Source organism: Macrobrachium nipponense, chromosome 4 (assembly GCF_015104395.2).
Source record: "Macrobrachium nipponense isolate FS-2020 chromosome 4, ASM1510439v2, whole genome shotgun sequence".
Classification (NCBI taxonomy): domain Eukaryota; kingdom Metazoa; phylum Arthropoda; class Malacostraca; order Decapoda; family Palaemonidae; genus Macrobrachium; species Macrobrachium nipponense.
Window position 1 is genome coordinate 20,245,508 of NC_061100.1, and position 25,000 is coordinate 20,270,507.

Sequence of the window (25,000 nt, forward strand, 5' to 3'; positions counted from 1 at the left end):
TCTCTCTCTCTCTCTCTCTCTGTCAGAATCTTTGTTCCAGAAGAATTAATTTCTTTTGTGTGGATATTGGAACCAGGACCTCCTCCTCCTCTGGGTACAAAAACTCAATCCTTCACATTTTGCCGATTGTGAATTCAACCTCTCCAGGTATCAGTCGCCGATTCAATCGGTCCTTGTTTTCTTCATGCGAGTAGGACGGGAGTATCCTTTTTTTATAAATAATGTTGATTGCGAAAGCACAAGGTGCTTGAGATTCCTGGGTTCGATCCCGATGTGAGGGATTGTGCGTTGGTTTCCATCCATTGGGAAAGGTGAGAGCAAGTGTTGACGCCTGCTAATGACGTTTCATTATTTCCGAAGTGAATATAAGTTAAAGGAGAATGTACTAATATTTTTTATTCATATTTATTTGTAGACCGGGATCAGTTGGTGAGTGGAAATGAACTTTCTTTCAGAGCTGAAGACAACCTTCCCCTCTTAAAAAAAAAAGGGGAGGGGGGAGGAGGGGGGCCGGTTTGTTTTGTACACCCTTCCGGCTTCTCAGAAAGTTTATAGGGGCGTCCCAGCAGAACACTAAGTCTAGTACCCATTTATAGGGGCGTAGCCTAGCCCTGAAGGCAACAAGAAAAAAGAATGGACGTACAAGGGTGTTATAGTTAGCCGTGGTCAGCATTTGGAAGGTATGTTGAAAACGATCAGGAAGAACAGAGAGGGAGAAGTGAATTCCGGAGCGTGCCAGTTTCCCCTGTGTAGGAGGTGTATGGTGTTGCGTAATGGTGTAGAAGTTGTGACGCTTCAGGTTGCTGTTTCGTTTGGCAGCAGGAGGACCCACCGTGCCTTGCCTCCTCGATTTCATTTTCGTCGAGACGTAAAAAGCTCTCTGGGAAGAACAGTAGCAGCAGCAGTAGCAGTAGCAGCTCAAGAGGCCATCTGAGTGGTTCCTTTCAGGGGGAGATTTTATTTCCCAGTTTGTTTTTTCTCTTGTGCTATAAGCGTCTTTTAAAGAACCGAAGTCTTTGATTTGTTTGTCCCGTCACTCTTCACCTTGGCACGGAGTCGCCATCGGGTTATCTGGGAGCGCCTGACTTTGTGGTAAACTCTGTAGCCATTTTTCCTCTGTCGAGATCGTGAACTTTGTGTTTGTGTTAGTTTCATTTGTCATTGTCTCCGTTACTGCGCATTCATTCGCCCATTTAATGAAACTGTTGGAATGAACGCAGACTGAGACTTGTCATAATCAGAATAACAACGCCAGATAATATTAGGGTCAGCGCAATACATCGTGACCCCAGATCCAAAATTCTCCATAACCTTGGAATGTAAATATTTGGCTACGGTCTCTGAGGACACACTAATGACTGTGTTACCTGAAGGTCCGCTAAGTACAGGTGTACTTACGGTCGGGGACAAGGTCATTGACTCTGGTGAGCTGGCGTTTATATTTTCTGTCCTGCCTGGTCCTTCTTTTTCCCCCCCTTTGTAAGCCCCAGGTCACTGTCCCCAGAGGCAGCTAGCTTCCTAAATACCTGGCACCCCACGAGGTCCAACCAGAAGAAGAGCTGCCTTCGCCTCTCTCTCTCTCTCTCTCGTATTTCGGCAAAGGACAAAGCATTTTCCCCACAGAAAGGGCAGAGGGTCACATCTTCCGGTCCAACTGAGTGTCCTCCTCCTCCTCCTCCTCCTCCTCCTCCTCCTCCTCCCCCTCCCCCCTCCCCCTCCCCTCCTTCTCCTGGGCAATATTTTGGCAAGGGGAGCGTCTCAGTCTCATAGGGCAACAGGGTCCGCGGACGTGCATGCCTCCGAAGTTTTTAAGGTCGACAAATCTTGTTTATATTGTCCTCTTCCCAGTATTGTGGTGCTGGTGACTTATTTCTCTCTCTTTCCCTCTCCCTCTGTATACGTGCGTATACAGAGGGAAGAAGAAGAAGAAGAAAGGAAGAAGAAGAAGGAGGTGGAGGAAAGGAGGAGGTAGGAGGCAGGAGGAGGAGGTGAGGAGGGAGGAGGGGGAGGAGGACAGACAGAGCTGAACTGGATACAGTTGGACACATCTAGTTGAAGCCGATCGCAGGCCAACTACCTGGTGGAGTTCACAAGGCACAATTGGAAAATGACATGTGCAAGTCACTCCACACTGGCTATTATGATATTAGTAGCAGAGAATGTAGAACGTGCAGTTAGAAATACACCAAGTCACGTCATTTTGAAGTAGGGACTATAGATAAACGGCCCAGGTGCTCTCTAAGGTCATACCTACTCATCGCCTCATAGGGACATCTATCAGATCAATTATTATCTTCTCTGTGTTTGCCTATTGTGTATCGTAACTACAAGGCTTCAAGGTATCTTAACAAACGTATATAGTATGTGCCGCTGCGGTAGGCGGTCATTACAATAGTATTCTGCTTGACGGAATAGCTACACGCTTTTTAAATGTCCAAACTTCAGTGGAAGTACCAGGAACATGAATGCCAGGTGACCTCTTAAATGAATTTGATAAAATTGAGAGAGGTAAAGATGGTTGTTGAGGTTTGATGATGTGAGAGAGAGAGAGAGAGAGAGAGAAGAGAGAGAGAGAGAGAGGTATTGTAGGAGGTAGGGAGGGGGGGAGGTAGTGAAGTATAAATTGACAGGAGAGGTAGTGGAAGATGTGGGCAGCCTATTCGGCGATTTGCAAATGAAGTCGATCGGGGGTTTGCGTGAGTTGGGGCCTCTGTGTGTGTGTGTGTGTTTGTAGAAACTACCATCGTAGAATACGTACACACGAAAGTCTTTGGACTGTAAGTTTACAGTGTTTTTTTATTAATATTTTTCACTGTATTTGTCTTCTGTGCCTTTATATTTAACTGTATGTATTAATTTCTGAATGTTGGTTTTGAACTGGGTACAGCATTCTTGGTAATAGATGAAAATTCACCGTCATACTTTTATACGTATAGCGTTCTCGTGATATTTTTATACCTATATCGTTCTCGTGCGTTAGGGGGAATTCAGGACAAATGATCGAGGACTATTGGCTTATTCCTTTCTGTAATGGCATCATGCAACTCTCCTAAAACACTCTCGCATTGCTGAGTATGACTGAAATTCTAGACTTGATAAGTGGAAATCAGTCTGCTATGGAATTGATGAGTTGATGATTGGGTTGGATTCGATAGCGGGTGAAATTCTCGCTTCTGTTCTGAGCGAGGGAGAAATATTTCTCCCTCGCTCAGAACAGAAGCGAGAATTTCACCCGCTATCGAATCCAACCCAATCATCAACTGAAGGTTAATATTTGTTGTTATAGAGTTATAGTGTGCTGACTGCAGGCTTCACTCCTTTGGAATATTTTTTGAACTCGTAAAAGTTATTTTGTTACATTATTGAACAAAGCTTGTCGACTACCTGCTTTAAGAGAACTGTAACTGAGTTATTAATAGGTCAGTGTTGAAACACGTAGTCATATCGCAAAATCTAAAAATGTTGAATCAAGAAAGTGCCTATGACTCTTGTTCGGACCGATCTGTGTTACGGAATTCGTCTGACATACCCGACTTGGAACATTTTACTTCTTTACTCTGGTAAAATACTGGCAAAATCATTTGTCATACCAATAACGTACTATTTAAGAAAGGACTTGGCTTGACACGAACTTCCCTTCGAGGGGATCTTGGGTTGATTACTCCCAATTCGGACGGGCTTCCATGTGCGTTTTAAAGCACTCACGGTCGAAGCTTCTGGCTCGTTGTTTGCTTGCTTGCTTGCAAGCAGCGGGTGCAAGGCTGTCCCCAGTTTGTACCCTTGTATTTATTTTGCTAGTTCCAGCTTCCTCCTCCTCCTCCAATGCTGCCTTCTGCCCTGCTAGAGGTTCCAGCTTTCGAAGAGAGAGAGAGAGAGAGAGAGAGAGAGAGAGAGAGAGAGAGAGAGAGAGAGAAGTATAAAAATCCCATTCACATTTGTAAAAAGGCGTATCTTTTTTCAGCTAATTGTTCGCATATGCGTTTGTTAAGAAAGGAATTAATAGTTTTTTTGTGGGAAGTACTTTTACTTTTACCTGTGGAAAGATTTTCAGAGAGAGAGAGAGAGAGAGAGAGAGAGAGAGAGAGAGAGAGAGAGAGACTGGTCATTGGTTCGAGTGTCCCTTAACGGTTGAATTTTTTTTTTCTTTACGATGGGTCCAGTTTTTTTGTTTGGGATTTTGGCTAAAAATTTTGTATTACAAACATCAAAAATGCAACAATAGTTACCACAAAAACCACACAGACCATATGCACTCACCACACCACACACACACACACCACACCACAACACCAACACACACCACAGTATATTGATAGGACCTTTCTTTTTGATTATTCTCGATAGATAGGGGCCCCTCAAAGTTTTGCTTCATACTTTTATTGATATTGTGAATAAGGCTGTACTCTCTCTCTCTCTCTCTCTCTCTCTCTCTCTCTCTCTCTCTCTCTCTCTCTCTCTCTCTCTCTGGAAAATGTCAGTTTTGTCTGATTTTGTACTCTAGGTTACATGCACTCTGGAATTGAGCCAGCGAATTCAAGCTTGATATTTTCAAAAAACTTTTTCAAAGCTATATATATATATATATATAATATTATAATTATATATATATTATATCATAATATATATATATATATTTTAAAGAGAGATGAGAGAGAGAGAGAGAGAGAGAGAGAGAGAGAGAGAGAGAGAGAGAGAGAGAGAGAGAGGAACATTATTTAAAGGTTCCTATCGAACGTAGATTTTACTCTCTTTTGGGAATAAAATCTGTGTTAGATACCATCGTTTTAATGAGGTCCTGTTGTTCTGTCCATGACTGCACAATATATCTTATATATATATATATATATATATATATTCATATATATATATATATACACTCACCCATGCATGCATTCATCAAGAATATTTGTCTTTGTAAAGAAACGTAGCAACATGGCCTTGATAAAATAAAAATTTTTTGTAGAAAAAGTATAATTTCGGAACTGCCATGTGATATTTATTACAAGTACATTTTTGCACCTCATCTAATCAGAGGAAATGGAATCCTAAATTGTGCCCCTTTCAGTTTGATTTGAGTCAAACTTCTCAACCGCTGTTCCTCGCGACCCTTTCGTGTATAGAATGAACGTCTGAGAACAAATTCCTTCATTTTCTATGCCATTGGTGGGTGGAATAGTTTTATTTTCCTCTCTTCGTATCGTAGTTTTCTGGATTATCTTTGAAACGCTCCCTCAAAGCAAATACGGGAAAATAAATATTTGTTGCTACATTTTGTTTTCTCTGAGCAATTGATTAAGGGGCTGGCCAGGTTGTGTTAAGTATGTCTGATGATGGAAAGGTTCCAAACTATTGCAGGGAAGAGGAATAAGTGTACCCTCTTATATGGGTAAAGGTCATATAGGCTACAGTAAGTATTATATATTCGAATTGTTGTATGCGAATAACTTTGCTGAGTATACCAGAGAAGGTGTTTGGTACTATCTTGAAAAAGTCAAACAGATGACAGAAGGTTTGATAGGGAGAAGAACAGTTTGAGGACTCGAGGAAAAGGATGTTTGGATCAAGTGTTTGTTATTGAAACGGCAATGTATGCAGTTTGAAAATGAAGGTATCAAAGGTGTATTTGAGTTGCAGGGACTTAGAGAAAGCTGATGACAGAATTTGAAAGAGTTTGGAAAGTGCTTGCATGAAGAGAAAATTAAGAGTAAACTTGATCAAGGGTAAGAGAGTCAACGTCATATCCAGGATTTTCGAGTGCTTACAAGACAGGCGGGTGTGATGCACTGAATGCTTTTTATTGTTTAGGGGAGGGGAGAGGGGGGAGGGGGAATTTGTTCAGCATGATGTTAGTGAGTGCGTTTTGGAGGTATGTAAAACTGCTGATTTTTTGGGGAGGGCGTGTTGTCTTCTGTCGGGTTCAGTCTCATTGCAGCCGATGAGAGACATCAATGTAGCATTTGGTTTTGCCTTGCTTTTCTCTGAGGTCACCCTCAAAGAGAGAGAGAGAGAGAGAGAGAGAGAGAGAGAGAGAGAGAGAGAGAGAGAGAGAGAGAGAGAGAGAGACTTTTCTTCTGGTTGTTTTGGAAGTCTTATCGGAGATTTTGACTGTGGCTGTACACAATCCTTCTCTCTCTCTCTCTCTCTCCATGTTATTACATAGGAGTGAGTTCTTAAGTTTCTGATAGATAAGGCAGATTGTTGCATATTTAAATGTACTGTAGCGGACTATATCCCCTTTATTATCATTATTATTATTATTATTATTATTATTATTATTATTATTATTATTATTATTATTATTATTATTCATAGATGAAACCTAGTGGTATGGAACAAGCACACAGGGACTATTGACTTGAAATTCAATCTTCCAAAGAATATATAGATTTCATTTGAGAGAAGTTACAGAAGCGGGCAGTAAATACAAAACGACGAGATTGGTTGCTATTAAATCTTTGATAATGTACACGTTACGTCATCGTAGGTCATTGCATAATTCCACTCGTAATGTAAAAGGGGGCAGTTGATAGCCAATCGTTTTTTTCATAGACATATGTAAGACTCGCGTTTCCACTTCGTAAAGCTGAATGAGTGATAATATTAACTATTATGTCAGAGTGAATATAACCTGACTAGACTTAGTCTAACCTTGCAGGCTGAACCCTAACCTGGCTGAGGAGGTGGGGAGGGGGACAGTAAGTCTTATCCTCTTACTATACGTTCTACCCCATTTTTTTGGTGGGGGACCCACCAGTTAGGGTATCGACGTAAGAGAGAAAGAGAGAGAGAGAAAGAATACGTAACAATGTGGGTTGCACGTCCTAATATATTTATGTTTTAGTGTTTTACTTATGCAATTTTAATGATCAAGTACAGTATTTTAATTTTGCGGATACTCGAAAATGCTCTGAATATTTGAGAATTTTTTCTGTTGCATTAATTGTAATTAAAACTAATACGGTTCTGGGTGCTTTGCATAACCATGCAAAAGCACACACACGCACATGCAAAGAACAGCATTGGGTTGCCTTCTGTTCGGTGTTAAACAGATTTCCGTCCGCGGTCATTTCCGTTCGTGAGAAAGTGTTCCAAAACAAGGCGGGAAAATTTAAGCGATCTCCTCATAAATAATTTTTTAAATTCTTCTTGCAAACACGAAATGTGCATATCTCTCTCTCTCTCTCTCTCTCTCTCTCTCTCTCTCTCTCTCTCTCTCTCTCTCTCTCTCTATCTCCTATTATTTTTTTTTTTTTTTTTATTATATATATATCTATATATATATATATATATATATATATATATATATATATATATATATATATATATATATATATCAAATATATATCAAGGAGAGTCATCCTTTGTCTAATTTCTTATTTTGCCAAATCACGTTTTCCTATTTCATAATCATAATTACGGCGCGTAACTTATTGAAATTTTGGGGAGAGAGAGAGAGAGAGAGAGTACGAGGAGGAGGTGCAAGGATTAGGATGTCTCAAAGACAAATTAGTCCATCCGGGGAGACATCGTGTGCTCCCTTATCCATAGGAGCAGGTTTTACTGTTCATTCACAGTGTCCTAATGATCTTATCTAGCTTTCTTTTAAACTCTTCCACACTGTTGCTGTTTACACCTTCTGGTGGCAGAGTATTCCACGTGTCGCATATCTTGAAGAAGTTCCCACAATGAGGTGTGTTGTATCTCTTCAGCTCTTGTTTCCATCCAGAGAGAGAGAGAGAGAGAGAGAGAGGAGAGAGAGGAGAGAGAGAGAGAGAGAGAGAGAGAGAGAAAGTGTTCATAGTGTTTTGGTCTTTAAAGAAATCCCTTCAATTAGAAGTTCAGAGGAAGATAACCAAAAAGGAGTTGGCTCCCAGTAAGGTGCATACGTAGCCTGTGAAGATTCATTTCCATATAGGAGACCAAACTCTTGGAACTGAATTTCTGTTAGTGAACTCCTCACCCTCCTGGATTTGATTTGAATTTCCTTTCAGGAACAAATGCTATTGCATTTGAATAGGTTTCAGGAAAGATAAACCTTGAAATGGAAGTTTATTAAAACAAAACGGGGCCTTTGAAACTGAATTTTGAAACTAGATCCTTTGGATTTGATCTCCCTTTAAAAAAACAGAGCGTCTGGAATGGAGTTACTTTTAATAAACAAATCTTCTAGATTTGAATTACTTTAAAGTAAACATAATCTAAGGAATTTAATTCCTTTAAAAACCAGAGCGTTGGAAATTGATTTCCGTTAGAAACAGAGCCTTTGGAATTTAATTCCTTTAATAGCAGATCCCCTGGAATCGAATTCCTCAAATAATTAGCGCCTTTGGAATTGAATTCCTTTAACAGCAGAGCCTTTGGAATTGAATTCCTAAAATAAATAGTGCCTTTGAAATTGATTAACTTTAAAACAGGCTTTGGAATTGACTTCCTAAAACCAAACAAAGCTTTAGAAATTGAATTCCTTTATAAACAGAGCCTTTGAAATTGAATTCCTTTAAAAGCCGAGACTTTGAGATTGAATTCTTGAAATAAAAAGCGCCTTTGAAATTGATCAACTTTAAAACAGGTTTTGGAATTGAATTCCTTAAAAACCCAGAGCCTTTGATATTGAAGTCTTTTTGAAGAACAGAGACTCTGAAATGGAAGTCCTTTTAAAGAAATGAATTTGGAAAATGCATTGCACGAGTGGCATATTTTTTTAGATTTTAAATTATTATTGGGCAACTAGGCAAAGTGTGGGTGTTGAGTGTTCATGGGGATCAGGTGTTATCTTATAATTATAGTTGATGGCATGTGGCTGTAATTACTTGTACTTTTGTGTTATGCTACTTATTTTGGTTATTGAAGTCAGCTGCACGATTATTGCAAAGAATAAGTTTCCAGTAGTTTTACTCTCGAAAGGATTCATGAACTAAACTTGAGCTAAGGTTTAGTCAAATGGGCTTGTTTACATTTATCGTATATTGAAAAAAAATTGTATGGCGACTTAAATAAGATTTTTCTAGAGGTTCTTGTCGAATGTTTCCAGAAATTATGAAGTTGCCTAAAGTTCTTTTAGAGGACTCGAAGTTATCAACTTTCTCAGAAAATCAATTCGGGTATCACAACAGCATTGCATTTTCAACTGGCGTGATATTGATTCTTATATATATTCTTCTTCATCCTTTCCTTACAAATTTACTGTGGCTAAAATGGAATCGATTCCAGCTTAATCTTGATATCCTGTTTATTTGCTCTGAGTGCCAAGGCTTTCGGATACAAATTTCCAGATTTTTGGGAGATTTTTGTCACTTCATCTACTATTATTACTACTACCACTACTAATACTACTACTACTACTACTACTACTACTACTACTATTATTATTATTATTATTATTATTATTATTATTATTATTATTATTATTATTATTATTATTCAAAAGAACCCAATTCATTTGGAACACTTCTCAGGTGCCAAAGACTTGAAATTCAAGCTTCCAAAGAGTGTGGTGTTCACTTGAAAGGAAATTACCGAAGACAACAGAAAATACAGAAAGAGGTGAACATTAGGAGAACACCTTCTAATCAGCTGAATTTCTTCCCGATTGAGTGGTTAGGCTTTTGAGCATTGTAATTTCTCCACAGAATTTAGGTGTTCATTGGTGTATTGAAATTCTGAAGCTCTTAAGGTAATGCCCCGGAATACTGATTGGGAGGTAACCACTGCATAGAATATAATCCAGAGGTGTCGGAGAAGCTTATAGTCGTCACACAGAATCTTAAGTTGTGACAGAGAGAATCTTCCAGGTTCTGCAAGGAAATGTACTTTTGATAGATATTTTTTTAGTGAACCATTTCCATAATGGATTGTAAGTCATGATCTAGAGACTTCTGTTCGGTGGTATATTTAAATTTCATATCCAACAAACGAGTGCCCTCTTGATTTGAGACTGCCTTGACGAAGTTATGCATTTTCAGCTGACTGCTGAAAATGCATAGCGGGCAAGAGGGCTTTCGAACTGGGAGAAATATCTCCCAGTTCGAATCCAAAAGTCTCAATTTCCTCTTACTTAAATTTGTTTCCACTCTTTACTATCTTTACTCAGTTGCTCAACCTAGCTGTCCCCCCTCTTCACTAAAACCTTCTTACAGGTTGGGCAGGGGCTGGGCTCTTTTCGCATTGGCTCTTTCTTGATCCAAATGGCAGAGACTGTAGAGGTTTGGTCCGCCTCTCGAGTATGTTTGGACCCTGAGGATGTTGATATGATTTCATAGCAATATCCATCAGGGCGGAACTACCTATGGGGGACTAGCCTGCGGAATCCGGGGAGGTATAGTCTCTACGGTAGGACTCTCGGCATTCTTTCCGGTGTGCCCTCTATATGTAACATGAATGGGGATGATTGCATACTAGTTATGCCCTCAGTCCTATCAAGCGGGTTTGCTTACACTTGAGCCACTCATGTTATGGTAGAGCTATCCCTTCGGGGTAGGGTAGGGAGTGGACTATGGGAGTCAGTCTCTGCTGAGTGTCTTTGGTGAGAGAGGGGTTTGTGCGGGGGGCCTGGTTTTCTGCCTGATTTGCAGTAGGTTTTCAATTTCTGCTGAAGGATTTATGAATAACGACCCTATGATAAACTCCCCCGGACAATTCGACCTCTTGACACTACCCTCTCTTCGACCTCTGGCACGGACAAGGACAATCCTATAGAAAATTCAGTTGTACAAAAGACGACCCATGACAAGACCTTGAATGTGGCTATGGAAAGTTCTAGCAGTGGTGAGAGAATCCTTTATGTTGATAATCTCTCCTCAGACTTCAATTGTTTTACGTTTATGGAAATGTTTGGAAGGTTGGTGAAATTAAAGTCATAAAGTATTGTGAAACTAAAGATTTTGCATTTTGGAGGGTTTGGATTGAGTTTACAACTCATATAATGCCATGAATGCTTTCAAGTGCTCAACTAAGGAAATTTAAAATGTATGTTAATTTATAAAATGCCCCAGAATATTGAAAGTTGATTCCTTTTATCCAGCAAGAGTCAGTCAGGAAACTACAGATGGGAAATGTAAGGTGAGGACATCTTTACCTGCCAGTGGCTAATTGTTCTACAAAATCAGAATTTTGCAATCTTTTCCACTTCAGGAAACACATTTGAGAACATTGGCAGGAACAATGACCAACTCTGATATTACGAGGTTTGGAAAGAATAGTTTTTTGGTTCATGCTAAGTCTTATAGACAAGGTCACATGATTCTCTAAGTTGAAAAATACTGATATGATAAAAGAGGTCAAACCACACTATAGTTTTAGTTATGCCAATGGGAGTAGTATTCAGTCAAGACCTATATGAACTGCCTGACGAGGAATTGCTGGAAATGTGCCTGAGATGAAGTGTGGAAGATTTTCAAGGTTCCAAGATCAAGAATGATTATTTTTCACTTTTAATAATGATCAAGTTCCTGATTATATATATGTTGACAAGGAGAGATTTCGTGTTAGACCTTTTAAAGCATAGACCACTCCAATGTTTCATGTGTTTGGATATGGTCACTCGGCAAAGGTATGTACTAGGAACCAGCTATGTGCTACCTGCTCCTTAAAAAAGCATGAAGGCGAATGTACTACCCCAGTATTATGTATAAATTGTAGGGAAATCATAATGCAAGGCATAAGGAATGTGAGTCATTTAAAAAAGAAGTGTTAGCCATAGAGAAAGCTCATGCTGAACATCTAAGTATTAGCCAGGCAAAAGACTTTTGTTTCCAAGACCTCAATATAGAGAAGTAGTAAAAAGTGGAAATCTAATATAAAAGATCTATCTAGAATACCAACTTCAAAGTCAAAGCTTCAGCTATCCCTTCTCAAGCTCGAAGTACATTCAGCATCTCGCCTTCATCCAAGAAGGCCCCTCTGTCCCCTCCCGATTGGCCTCCTCTGGGCTTCTGGAGGTCTCTCGGGCTCTATGTAGAAGCCTCACAGGCAGCCTCGCTGCCTGATCTGGGTATGTCCCAGAATGACACCTTGATCAGTGCACCTCATAAGGCTCAGGTGCACGCTGCAGAGATGGTGCCTCTTAGAAATAAGAGACCCGTACTCCATCATCATCTCCACCTATATCCCCACACCATAGTAGGGTTTCCCAAGAGAGGAAATAGCAGGTCTCTTGAGGATCTGCCTAGTTCCTCTTTGAAACAAAGACCAAGACCAAGTCTTTCCAGACCATCCCAAGCCCAATCCAAGTCCAAAAAAAAAAAAAAAAAAGTAAAAAAACTCTAATAGTAAATAATGGCTCTATGTCAGTGGAACATAAGAGGTTTCCATTCAAACAGTAGAACAGGTCCGGTCCTTTTCAAGGAGCATAATTTAGCTGCCCTTTGTTTGCAAGAGACTAAACTTGTAATGTTTCTCCTAATTGTGGACAAAACTTTATTTTTCACAGATCTCCACCACCTGGAGGTGAACGTTCTCATGGTGGTACATGTATTATTGCGGCCAAGTCATTACCACAAAAAGTTATCAAATAGACTCCATACTGCAAGCTTGTGCAACACAGATTTTCATCAATAATGGGTCACTCTGTGCTCTCTTTATCTCGAACCTGGCCTAGAAACTCGATTGGTGGACAGAGCTGGCAATCCAAGACAATTAGAGGTTGAAGATTTGCAATCACTTTTAGACCAACTACCTCAACCTTTCATTCTGATGGGGGATTTTAATGCAAAACATACTTTGTGGGGGGAAGGTAGGTGTGATCACCGTGGTCTTATAATTGAAAGATTAATAGATTGCAATGATGTAGTTTTAATGAACGACGGTTCTCCTACAATGGTTTGATGTCAGCCCATAACTCTAGTTCAGCAATTGATCTTACAATATGTTCGTCATCATTACGATTAGACTATAAGTGGTCAGTGGATGAAAATCTCTATGGGAGCGACCACTATCCCATCCATCTTAAGTATGTACAAAATACACCCTCCCCATCTTACCCAAGTGGAAGATAAAGGAGGCAGATTGGCAGCTGTATGAAAAATCTACCAAAGTCAATCGTAAGGCCAATGAATTTCCTTGCCCCTCAGCTGACCTACGAATATCTCGCTAGTATAATGATGGAGGGGCGATGATGTCAATTCCTAAAACATCAGGGAAACCCCGTCGTCCACTGGTACCTTGGTGGAATAGTAAATGTGCCTTGAGTAGGAAAATTGCAAGAGCCAGTTACAAGCGATATCGAAGGCGTCCTGTCTTAGTTAATAGAATAATATACAAGAGAAACCTCGCCAAACAAAAGCAAGTCTTTAAAGAAGCAAGGAGGGAATCCTTCATCAAGTACATATCAGAATTAAAGTATAACTCGCCACTTTCTCTGGTTGGGATAGAATCCGTAAATTGACTAGGGAAATTTTGGGTTTTCCCCTGCTCCTTTACCTATTTTGAAATCAACTTGGTAGTTATACCGGATGCAAGAGAGGTGGCAGAGGCCTTTGCTCGGCACTTTTCAAGCATTTCAAGCCCCAGTCACTACTCCCCTGAATTTCGCAATATTAGAAACATGACTATAGTTAATCCGCCTGTTTGTTCAAATTCTGAGGCATATAACCTTCCATTTAGTATTGTTGAACATTCGAATATGCCTTATCTTTGTCCTCTCCAACATCACCTGGAGAAGATGATATTATTTATGCAATGATTTCTCACTTACCTCTGGAGTCAAAAAAATTCTTTGTCGATGTTTTAAACGAATTCTGGTGCTCAGGGACTTCATATAAGTTGTGGAAAAACTCTGTTATAGTTCCTTTTTTAAACCCGGAAAGGACCCATAGTCATCCCAAAAGTTATAGGCCTATTGCTCTTACCAGCTGTGTCTTCAAGATTTATGAACGGAATGGTGTTTTTGGAATTTTCGTCTGATATGGTTATTAGAAACAAAGAACCTGTTGTCGAAGAGGCAATTTGGCTTTCCGCAAGAATAGAAGTACATGGATCCCTTATTATGTCTCACGTGAGATTCAGAATGCTTTTGCAGTCCAAAATCAACAATTGGCCGTGTTCTTTGATCTGGAAAAAGCATTAGTATACTTGGAGGGTTGGTATTTTAATGCAGCTGGTTGAATGGCGTATTGGTGGCAATATGTTTAATTTTGCCAAAGACTTCCTTGTCTGACCGGTACCTTAAAGTTAGAATTGGCTCTACCTTCTCATCGAGTATCTTCAGGAAGAAAGGCATTCCACAAGGGAGTGTGCTTAGTCCAACCTTTTTTATATTGCCATTAATGGTTTACTTGAACATCTCCCTGTTGGAGTACTGGTCAAGCATTCGCGGATGATATTGTTATCGTCTGTAGTAGAGCTACTGCAGTTGAAGCTTGTACTAAAATTCAGTTTGCAATTAATGCTGCTACTTCCTGGGCTAATAGTAAAGGTTTTCAAATTTTCTGCAGAAAAAACTAAAGCTATACGTTTTTGCAGAACACGAAGAAGGGAAGAGATTCCAACTTATTTTTAGAAGGTTCTATCTTGCTTTATGAAGATAAAGTCAAATATTTAGGAATTATTTTTGACAAAAAATTGACTTTTGCTGAACATATAATGAGATTGTAGTAAATGTTAAACAGCGTGCAATATTCTTAAAGTTGTTAGTAACCTGAATTTTGGAGCAGACCGTACTACTTTATTAAGAATTTATCAGGCACTATGCTTGAGTAAGATTGATTATGGATCTCAGGTTTTATGGCTCTGCATGTAAGACCTTGTTAGGTAAGCTGGATGTAGTACACAATATGGCATTGCGTATTTGTACAGGTGCTTTTTAAAACGTCTCCTGTTGAGAGCCTTTATGAGCTCTGGTTTTCTTCCTCTTTTCATTCGGAGGGAGGAACAAGGTCTCCGATATTTGTCAAGAGCACTAGCCTCTCAATCTAATCCAAATTTTAAGTATATAAAAACATCCTGTTGACAGAGCACCAACTAAACCTACATTGCCTAAGCCCCTTGAAGTTAGATTAAACATAAGTGCGAGAGAGGTAGGCCTTATTCCTCCACTGGTTATGGTAAACTACATTTTCTAAATTCCCTCCTTGGTGTAGGCCTCCTTTAGATATTTGCCAAGTTAAGACAACAAAAAGATCAGCTCAAGTGTTCAGCTTTAAAAGTAGCTTTTTGGCCCATGTTTCTGAGCATAGTAACTCGATTGCTGTATATACAGATGGATCAAAATCAGCAAATGGAGTTTGGATGTTCTGTCATCGTCGGTGAGCGAACAATTACAAAAAGCCTCCCTATTAAATTCTCAATTTTTATGCAGAGATTTATGCTATTTTTAGCGTTTTGAAATTTATTTTTAGTACAGGTAGCACTGGGGACTCTTATATTATTTATTGTGATTCCCAGAGTTCCCTAGCTGCACTCAAGAAGTGAACGCCATCTAATCAACTTGTCCAAGAGGTGCAGGATTGGCTGGTCCTCCTGCATTCTCGAAAACGCATCATGTGAAGTTTTGTTGGGTTCCCTCGCATGTGGGAATTCGTGGTAACGAGCTGGCTGATACAGCCGCTAAGCAGGCAGCTTCCTCCTCGGGCTTTCCCACTCTGTGAGGGTTCCCTGTGAAGATTTTAAACTTTTTATTAAATCATTTTTGTAGGACTAAGTGGCAGAATCACTGGTCCAACTTGAATAGTAATTTAAAGCTGAAATCGATCAGACCTTCTGTTCATCCCTGGTCACCTTCTGTGGGATGGATAGAAGATCTAGTATAGTTTTAACACGCCAAAAATGCGTATAGGGCATACTTTTTAACTCACCGGTATCTTTTAACTAGTGGAGCAGAGAGGCAGGTCCTCAATGCTCCAATTGTAATGTTGGCATTACAGTGAGGCATATATTTGTTGACTGTCCCTCTTTATTTTTAATCATAGACGTCGGTTTGGTTTCACCAACCAAACCTTTGTCAGATATTTTAGGAGAGGGTGCTCCTGTAGAAGAGATTTTTAAATTTCTTAAGGAAATCCATTTGTTTTATGATATTTGAGTATTTTAATATGAAGTTTATTTTAATAATTTGGATTAATTATGTATACCTTTTTTTTTTAGTAATATATCTTGTTGTATATATATGCGCTGATGGCCTTTGGTCTCCGGCGCGTGGCAACAAAATGGCCACAAAATTTTATAAATTCAAAATTCAAATTCAACAAACGAGTGGAAAAAAAAAAAAACGAAGTTTTGCCCAGTGCAGTAGGTGGGTGACTGAACTGTTGAACTCAGGTATGTTGGCTATACCACTGATAGTTTAGTTTATTGAACAGAGTCAAGTGCACCTTGAATATAGATAGATATCCCCGGCCTCAAATGCTACAACATGAGCAGACAAGAGCCGTTTTTAGATGACACTCCAAGGATTTTATAATAAGTGGTAGAGTTCGTCTTGGGATGTGGATAAAATGATAAATCAGTGGCAAATTTCGCAAGATAATTGTAGCTTAAAGAAATCGCTACAGTGGCTTGCTGTCCCATTTGTCGAAATATCAACGGTGATGCTCTTAAGAGATTTTGTCAGTGTAAGTCCTTATTTCCGGATGGGACAGCAGGGTCCTACCCCCACCAGAGATTTGGTCGGTTGGGTGAGGTGTCAGGGACAGATGGGAGGAGGGAGGGGTCGTAATTACCCCCTGGTAACTTCAGAAGAAGAATGTCATGCCCAAGTACTGTATAACGTACCCACAAATCTTTGCTTCATTTATCAGATGTAGTACTCGCAATCCTGAGTAAATTGAAAGACGGCCGGAGAGCGTGTGATATGTTGATTATATCAAAACATAAATCACGCAAGGTAAGCCTTTGGAATCCTCATGGGACATTCGATGGGAAAGTGGCACCCTTTTTGGACACCAGTTAGAATAGGCTGATTTGCGTGAATCTCTCTCTCTCTCTCTCTATTTAACCCTGTTTATTTATCCACGTGACGAAGGGTTCAAGGAGGTAAAATCGCCTCAGTATTGAAGATAAGATTAACAAAGTGAATATCGTTCATGGCAAACGTGTAGAGAGAGAGAGAGAGAGAGAGAGAGAGAGAGAGAGGAGAGAGACTGCTCCTCGTATCATACAAATCTTATCATACTATCGAAGTCTTCAGTGGCTTCAATAGATAATGGCAGCGATATCTTATCATCGTTTTCAGTTTGGTGTTTAATGAAATCAGGATATATCAGTTTTTGTATATTATTCGCCGTTGATTCGTCCCTAACAAGTCCTGCTGTCCTGGGACGGGCGTGCAGCGCTTTAGGGGAGGGGGAGGGGGGTTGTAGGAGACCGGTAGGTTTGGATGTTGTCACAGGGAATTGGAAGAGGAAGAAGGGGCGAGTAAGGTAGGGGGGGAAGGGAAGAGAGAGGAGATGGGAAAGGGTAGGCGGTAGGAGGGGAGGGAGAGGGTTGTGTGCGTGTATGTGTCTGTATATGTTAGTGTGTTTGTGCGTGCGCCGTTGGGTCCCTCTCTTCCTACTCCCCCTCCTCCGGGCCGCTTGTTGGAGGAGCGATGGTGGCCACTACCTCCACCATGTAAGCCCCGAGAGAGAGAGAGAGAGAGAGAGAGAGAGAGAGAGAGAGAGAGAGACTGGTGAACGAGTCCCCAGTCCCCACCAACAGACAGTCGGTTCGCAACTCTTTGGCAGAAGGGACGCGCTTGGCGACCGTCGACCGCTGTGGTAACATGTCGGCCTGCCCCAAGGGCAGAGTAAAGGGCGCTGTCTCTTGTATGTGATGGAGTAAGCCCTTGATTTCGCTCTTTTTAAACCACGTTGGATTGGATATACCACACCCTATAGCTTAGGATTAAGTTGTTAACAAAGTTATATGTTAATATATAGTATACTAGTACCTTTTGAGTTCGGAAATCAGCTGAGAGAGATATATTTGCTACGGTAGAAAAGGCTCCGTCTGACGCGGAACGTTGTGTGTTTTTGTGGAATGCTTCTCTGAAAATGAAGCAGATGCAGGCGGCTGGATGTGTCATTTGGCAGTATTGGTGAAGAAAGGAAGGAAGAAAAGAAAGCAGTTGGAGAAAGCGAAGGTGATGATGAAAATGATGCTTCTCAGTGTTCACACTTGCGATTTCGAGTGATAGAGTTATATTATTATGTCGAGTGGAAACAACAGTGGCAGCAGTATGTTCGACACTGGCCTACTGTACGAGGCGATGAAGGCACGCCCTATTCCGTGCCCTACCGTGCCGCACGCCCCTACGACTACTACCAGTTCTTCGTCCTCCACTTGTGTCAATGCGGGCGGCTCGGCCCCGTCATCTGCCATGATGATTGCCGCCTCGCCCACGGGGTCTTCGGGCGCCTCCTCCACCACCTCGCCCATGATGATGATGATGCCTTCGTCAGCAGCAGCAGCAGTAGCGGCAGCCGCCCAGCACGAACCGGAGAACAACCTGAACAAGGGCGGTTCCACCGACAAGGGCTATACGGACAAACATGTGCTCAACATAGACCAGGAAAATTACATGCTCAAATGCGGCCCGCCGCCCGTGCCCTTCCTCGCCCGGACTCCTTCCAATGTCCCACCCACGCCCACCACCGACCAAATCCTGTTCAACGTCACCACCTCCGCCGAGTGTCGAAACAGCAGCAGCAACCTTTTAACTTGCTTGTGTCGGGCGGCGCCCTGTGGTGGTGGCAGCAGCAGCAGTAGTAATAGTAATACGAGTAATAACGGGGCCACGTCCAATAACGCGAACAATAGCTGCAACAGTAATAGTCCTAGTAATAATAGCAATTGTAATAACGTTAATGTTAGCGGCGGGGGCGGGGTATGTGGTGGGTGTATGGTGTCTTCTTATACCACCACGACGACTACCTCCGGGGGAGGATCTCTTAATCATAATGCCAATGGCAGCACCAAACTAAGTCCCAGTTTGTCTAACTTAACGACTCACACAGTGTCATCGCTTTTACCCCTTGTAGAGTGCTGGGCGTGTTTCCACAATGTCTGCACGCCCTTCTCCGCCGCCCATCCTTGCTCACGTCCTCACCGAGCCCTGCCGCCTACGACGGTCACCAGTGATGTGGTAAGTACCCATCCACCATTCATGACAACTTGTTCAGTAGACTTATTTATTTATTTAGCTCTTGGGAAGAATTGTCCCGTCATTTATAAAAATCATTGAACTTTTGAAAAAGAGAAGGTCTATATATATAAAATTATACGCACACACATGGTGATACAGGTTTAATTGTTTAGAGCTCAACTAGTGTTCTGTTGGGCAGGCCAGGCCATGGGCTAGACTACGGTCAAGTAAATGATATTACTTTCATTTAGAGAAATCTATTCGAACCCCTTTGAGAACAATCCTCTCGTTTAGCCAGCCGTCAAGTGTACAACACATGAGTGTTTAGACATTATTTTGTTTTACAGATGTCACTACTTATTCCCCGAGTGAGAATGCCCCTGGGATGAGGATTCGAATTTTGATTACAATTTACGAACATTTCGGTAGTGTCTCGTCACATAATAAGCAGCTGTAGTAGTATAGGTTCAGAGAAGTGCTACATAAAGACCTGTTAGGGCAGCACCATCCGTAAGTTCCTTTAGCTTCCAGGGATGGCAGGATCATTGCTATTCTTTTTCTCAGTGCATGGAGATATATTTAGAACGCAACGAAGAAAAATTATAGCAGGGTATTGAAAATTCGTTTTGTCGAGGTCGATGAGTGGTGCGCGGGATGGGTGGGGTAGGGGCCCGTCGTTCTGTGGGTGCCGGGGTGCAGGAAGGGGTGGTCGGGGCAAAACCGCACTTGGAGACAACCTTCACACAGATTATTTCTAATCAACTCGTGTTTTCTCTCGTTCCTTTTGACTTTGGTGAATATTTATCGTACAGGACACTTCAGTTTTTGTTTAGTTTGGTTTCGTATCCAAATAAAATGGCCTGAAGTGCCTTAATAGTGAGAAAAAATGGCTCGAAATTGCTTATAATGAAAAGTGCGTGCACGGGAGGTTGGTCGATGTGACATTCTTGTCCGCAACTACCAGTATGCCAGAGGCGGCTTGCCAGGTGCGCGATAATCTTAATTCCTGTTAGCTTTAAGCTGGAGGGAACTAGTTTAAAAAGAAAGCAATATGTTTATAAATGAATGCCGTCGCTTTGTCACATGTTGTAATACATATGCAGAGACCTATGTTGGCAAAGAGGAATGTTTCTGACCCTCGAAAGGCTCCCGAATGTGTCAATATCCATGTAATATGATGTACCTTGAGCGCAGCAACATGCCAACCGGCTGTTTCCCAATTGAAGCCCGATGTAGGTTAGGGCCTCCTGGGCGCCGCTGTTACTAACTCGCTTCTAGTGCCATCTCATTTTGCAGTGGCAACATGACAAAGGCAATGCAAAAGATTTTTGCTATTTCGATTTTGATGTGTGTCCGACTCTAACAGTGAAAGACAGAGAGAGAGAAAAGACCGTCTTGGTAATGTTGGTGAGGGAGGGGGGAGGGGCGGGTAAGCGTGCGAGTGTTGATGATGATGATGGTTACAGAGTTGGAAGGGGGAACAAAGAACCCTCCGAATAGCCTTGTTGCTACGCGAGTGTGGAGCAGCAGCAGCGCCAGCTCTCTCTCTCTCTCTTCTCTCTCTCTCTCTCTCTCTCTCTCTCTCTCTCTCTCTCTACTAATACTGCTGCTATACGTACGACTATTATATATATATATATAACTATATATATATATAATATATATATATATATATAATATATATATATATATTAGTAGTTATTATTATCATCATCGGTGACTAACAGTTGCCGTAGTTGTGCTTCGTCGCATTTTGCTGTTCGTGTGTGTAAATATTGTGTGTAGGACATCGTGTAAAACGGCACAAACTCTCGTCTCTTTAAAGCATTGATTGCATCCATGAAGGTGCCTTTTGTGTGAGGTCACGCGTTGGCATTGACGAATTTGAGAGAGGGATCGGGATTGATTGGTTGTTCGAAAATTGTGATCATTGTGTCCGTTGCGGACCAGATAGGTGAGGGTAAAAGCCTCTGATTATTATGAGAACGACGACAGATGTTAAAAACCTCGTTGGTGATTGTCAAATAGCTTCTGATATATAGAGATGGTCCCAGTCAAAGCCAGTCTTGTTGAGACTAGGCTTCCCCTGACAACACAAGGACCTTCGGTTTATATATATATATATATATATATATATCTATATATATATATATATATATATATATATAATTGTAGTATTATACACATATACTTATATAATAATAAACCGTTTTCCTTTCATATTGGAAACCCCTTTTGAGTAGTAATCGAAACTCCCCTTGGCATACGAAGACGAGAATATTTGCCATATTGATTTTATATCGATTCAGAGAAAGTCTGTTACTATGGCAGGCTACCTTAATTCATGGCTGTCACATAAAAAGAAAAAAAAAAGAAACCTTAGTCACGTTCATTCGCTTGGTAATTTTTAATTGTTCACAGCTGACTTATATAAATAATGCTGCGCGTCATGTTACTGAACCCGATTGCTATATATGTGCATAGATTGCGTGACTTGAACATGAATGCTTGCAAAATATTTGACGAATGGTAGAACGCGATGTAGTTTTTAATATAATTGACAAAAACCAAGGACGCTCAATATTATAGTGATAATGAGGGGAAGGGAATCTTAAAAAGCCTGGAACTGGTTTTTAAGCCTAACGTAACTATTGATTCTTCCTTGGAGTCCTGATAATATATACCCTTCCATAGCAGTAATGTATTGTTACTTAGTAGTATGCATGCCCATAAAATTAATCTATAATTAGAATGAGTTTTTTTTAAGGAATGTATACACATGCATAATAAGGGTTTGGGACGACTGTTTTCCACAATGAATGTATACATATGCATATTATATGTATTGGGACAACTTTGTTCTCCAGATAAGCTACCTATTTATACAGGCCGGCTTAAGACAGTTGGAAATGAATGAATGAATGACAGAAGGGCAGGTATTCATCCGCACTAATTATTTCCTTAAGAGCTCTCTCTCTCTCTCTCTCTCTCTCTCTCTCTCTCTCTCTCTCTCTCTCTCTCTCTCTCTCTCTCTGATGAATCTACACCGTCGAATTGTATAGTGATTAGCCGTCGGAAGCCACTATGGTTTTGAATCGATTTATCGCGTGATTGTTAAGTAATTTTTGCTATGTTGTTGCTTTGGGAATCCGATTTTTTTTACATAGATAGTAATTATTATCCCGTTATCCTATGCTTTGGGACAATGCATTAGAACCCTGATACCTGGAACTTGAGTTTCACTGCGGTAGTACTATGTCATCTTGGGCAGTAGTACTACCTCATCTTGGTGGCTGTACATTTTAATTGACTGATCAGGCTAAATTTTTTAGCTCGATAGTACAACGAGGAATGCTTAGAAAGTGTTGGATAGATATTTGTGGAAAAAAGTGTGTACCATAATACGTATATTATATTAGAATTTAAGACTAGGCTGTCCACGAAGCATGAAATTGCGTGTGGATTTATTTAAAGTTTAAATAACGTTGACGTATCTGTATGGAAGTGGTTGAACTCTTGTGGAATTTTTCTTCACTAAGATTCTCTCTCTCTCTCTCTCTCTCTCTCTCTCTCTCTCTCTCTCTCTCTCTCTCTCTCTCTCTCTCTCTCTCTCTCTCTCTCTCTCTCTCTCAGACAGCTTAAAAGTCAAATAATGTACTATGTACAAATGATAGTCAATCCCTAATGTCTTAATAAGTGTCCACATGGAATATAGAATTTTCGTGTTTTTAAGAAGAATACTTTTACGATAATTTAAATTATTGAATTTGCTTAGCATTTAAACTAAGTGTGTAAATATTCTTAAATTAACATTTCAACATAAAGATGCTGAATTTCTGTAATTCGGAATTTTTTAAATTTAATTTTTCTATTTTTTATGTCGAATTTTATATATACACCTTTAAAAGAATTTCAATTGGTGGAATTTTGCAAGGTGCACAATCATACTATAAAAAAAATAATAGATTGTATATATGTAGAAAGACGGAACTCATTATAAGTAAGGAAGATTAGTAGAAAGACGGGACTCATTATAAGTAAGGAAAAGTAGTTAGGAAAACTGAAGTAGGATATGACACCTTTGGGCACCAGGAATCCACCCAGACGCACTCCTATGAGAGATTGGAGGGGGGGGGGGTTTGCTGGAGATTTGTGGGAGTGAAACTGCATAACAAACGTACTTTGCCAAAATTCACAGTTTAGCCGGGGTCCAAATTGAATAGTGAGCAACTCAGTCGTAAGTAAAATACCTGCAGTGTGAACATTTTAATATTTAATAGTGTTCATAAGATTCATAAGATGAACCCTGTTCATAAGGAACAGGACCGTAGAGGCCATTGACTTGAAATTCAAGCTTCCTTGAAGAATACTTTGGTCATTCTAAAGTAACAGACGCCAGTGTAATATACTAAAAGAAGAGAGTAGTTTTTAGAAAAAAACAGATAAGTAATAAAATTAATTAATAAATATACACTCGTAAATTTTAGGTGTTATATAAGTTGCATAAAGTATAAATATATTTCATGTTAATATACAACCATCCTTACACATGTCTAGTCCTTAGGTAGATGAAAAGAACATCCAGACAGAGAATTGTATGGCTTGAGACTTGACTTGTATTTTATTGTAATAAGCGCCATTACTACCGGAACTACTAACAATCGTTTATTCTGCTTAAGAAAAACATTTTAAGAAAAAAAAAATTTTTGTCTCTAGTTCCGTAAGGCACCCTAATGCCGAGATTATAGCAAATAGGATATGCTGTAACGCCGTAGATTACAGTTTTTTGTTGGAATCACATCCGGGTACAGCTGGGTATTGATGTGATAAGAAATGATTGTGGTCTCGGTTTTAATGTTCCTTTTTGGGGAAGAGAACGGTAGAAAAAAAAATACAAAAATTGCAGTCACTGACCGAAGAAAGAAGAGAAATGCAAAGAATTGAAGTGTGAATATTATAATAGAGTCAGAAGGGAAAGGGTTAGAAAAGGAAAAAAATATCTATTTACAGAATGTTTGAACATATAATGAAAACCACAGTGGAGTCCCCATTGAAGCACTGATAATAGCAAGCTGGTAAAACTTGTGGTTTTTAGACACTTAAGTCTTTAACTCGGTTTTTAAACTACGGACAAATTGAGAAATTTAATAAGATTAAATGTAGGGGAGTATTGCACATAAGGGGTTTTGGGGGTTGTAGAATAATTAAATGAGACAGATATTTAAGAGAAAAAACACTCCCAAGATACAAGATCTACTTACTAACACAAACCAAGATACAAGATCTACTTACTAACACAGAAATCAAAGTCTTTTAAATGCTAGAACTTGAAAGTCTCTCTCTCTCTCTCTCTCTCTCTCTCTCTCTCTCTCTCTCTCTCTCTCTCTCTCTCTCTCTCTCTGGGAATAGAACATTTAATTGATATATGTAGCTGTATTTTTAGAATACCATTATGTACGTGACCTTCCGTGATCCATATTGCGTGACAGTAATATTAATGATATGAGTAGAAAGTGAAGCGTTCAGATTTTTTTTTTTTTATTAAAATAATACGTGCAGAATTATTTTCTATCGTCTTTTAGCGTCGATACCACAAGTCTTCGTGGTGAAAATAGCCAAGTGTATTTTATTATATTAAGGATTTACGTGTTTTAAAAGATTTAATGTTCCCGCATTTCCCAGAAAGAAAGGAAGAAATAGATCATGTACTAGGAAATATCGAATGTAATGATAATGAAAACTTTTATCCTTTTTTTTTTTCTTTGTTAATATCACGACCTTAGCAATTCGAAGTGAATCAAGCTGAACTATTAATTAATTCCTTTAGTCGGCGCTCAAACGTGACAATTGTTTCAAATTTTTCATTATAAATGTGTGCAATGGTTAATTTTTCGATGACAGTAGTCCATGTTCAGTGATGTAGGTGATAAGTGTTGCTTGTTATAT

At 40.0% G+C, this 25,000-nt stretch overlaps 1 protein-coding gene across 6 annotated transcripts in view; it reads left to right on the forward strand.

The window, feature by feature from the left end:
- LOC135210751 (phosphatidylinositol 3-kinase regulatory subunit alpha-like) overlaps positions 1 to 25,000 on the forward strand; it is a 584,655-nt gene that overhangs the window by 541,334 nt on the left and 18,321 nt on the right. For 3 of the 6 annotated variants that reach the window (XM_064243583.1, XM_064243584.1, XM_064243580.1), the window contains one exon: positions 18,951 to 19,054. The exons of 2 other annotated variants lie outside the window; for them this stretch is intronic. In XM_064243583.1, the coding sequence (XP_064099653.1) occupies positions 18,951 to 19,054 (104 nt within the window). Of the gene's footprint in view, positions 1 to 17,611; positions 19,055 to 25,000 lie in introns of those variants that run through there. One more of the 6 variants, XM_064243581.1, reaches the window with a different exon arrangement.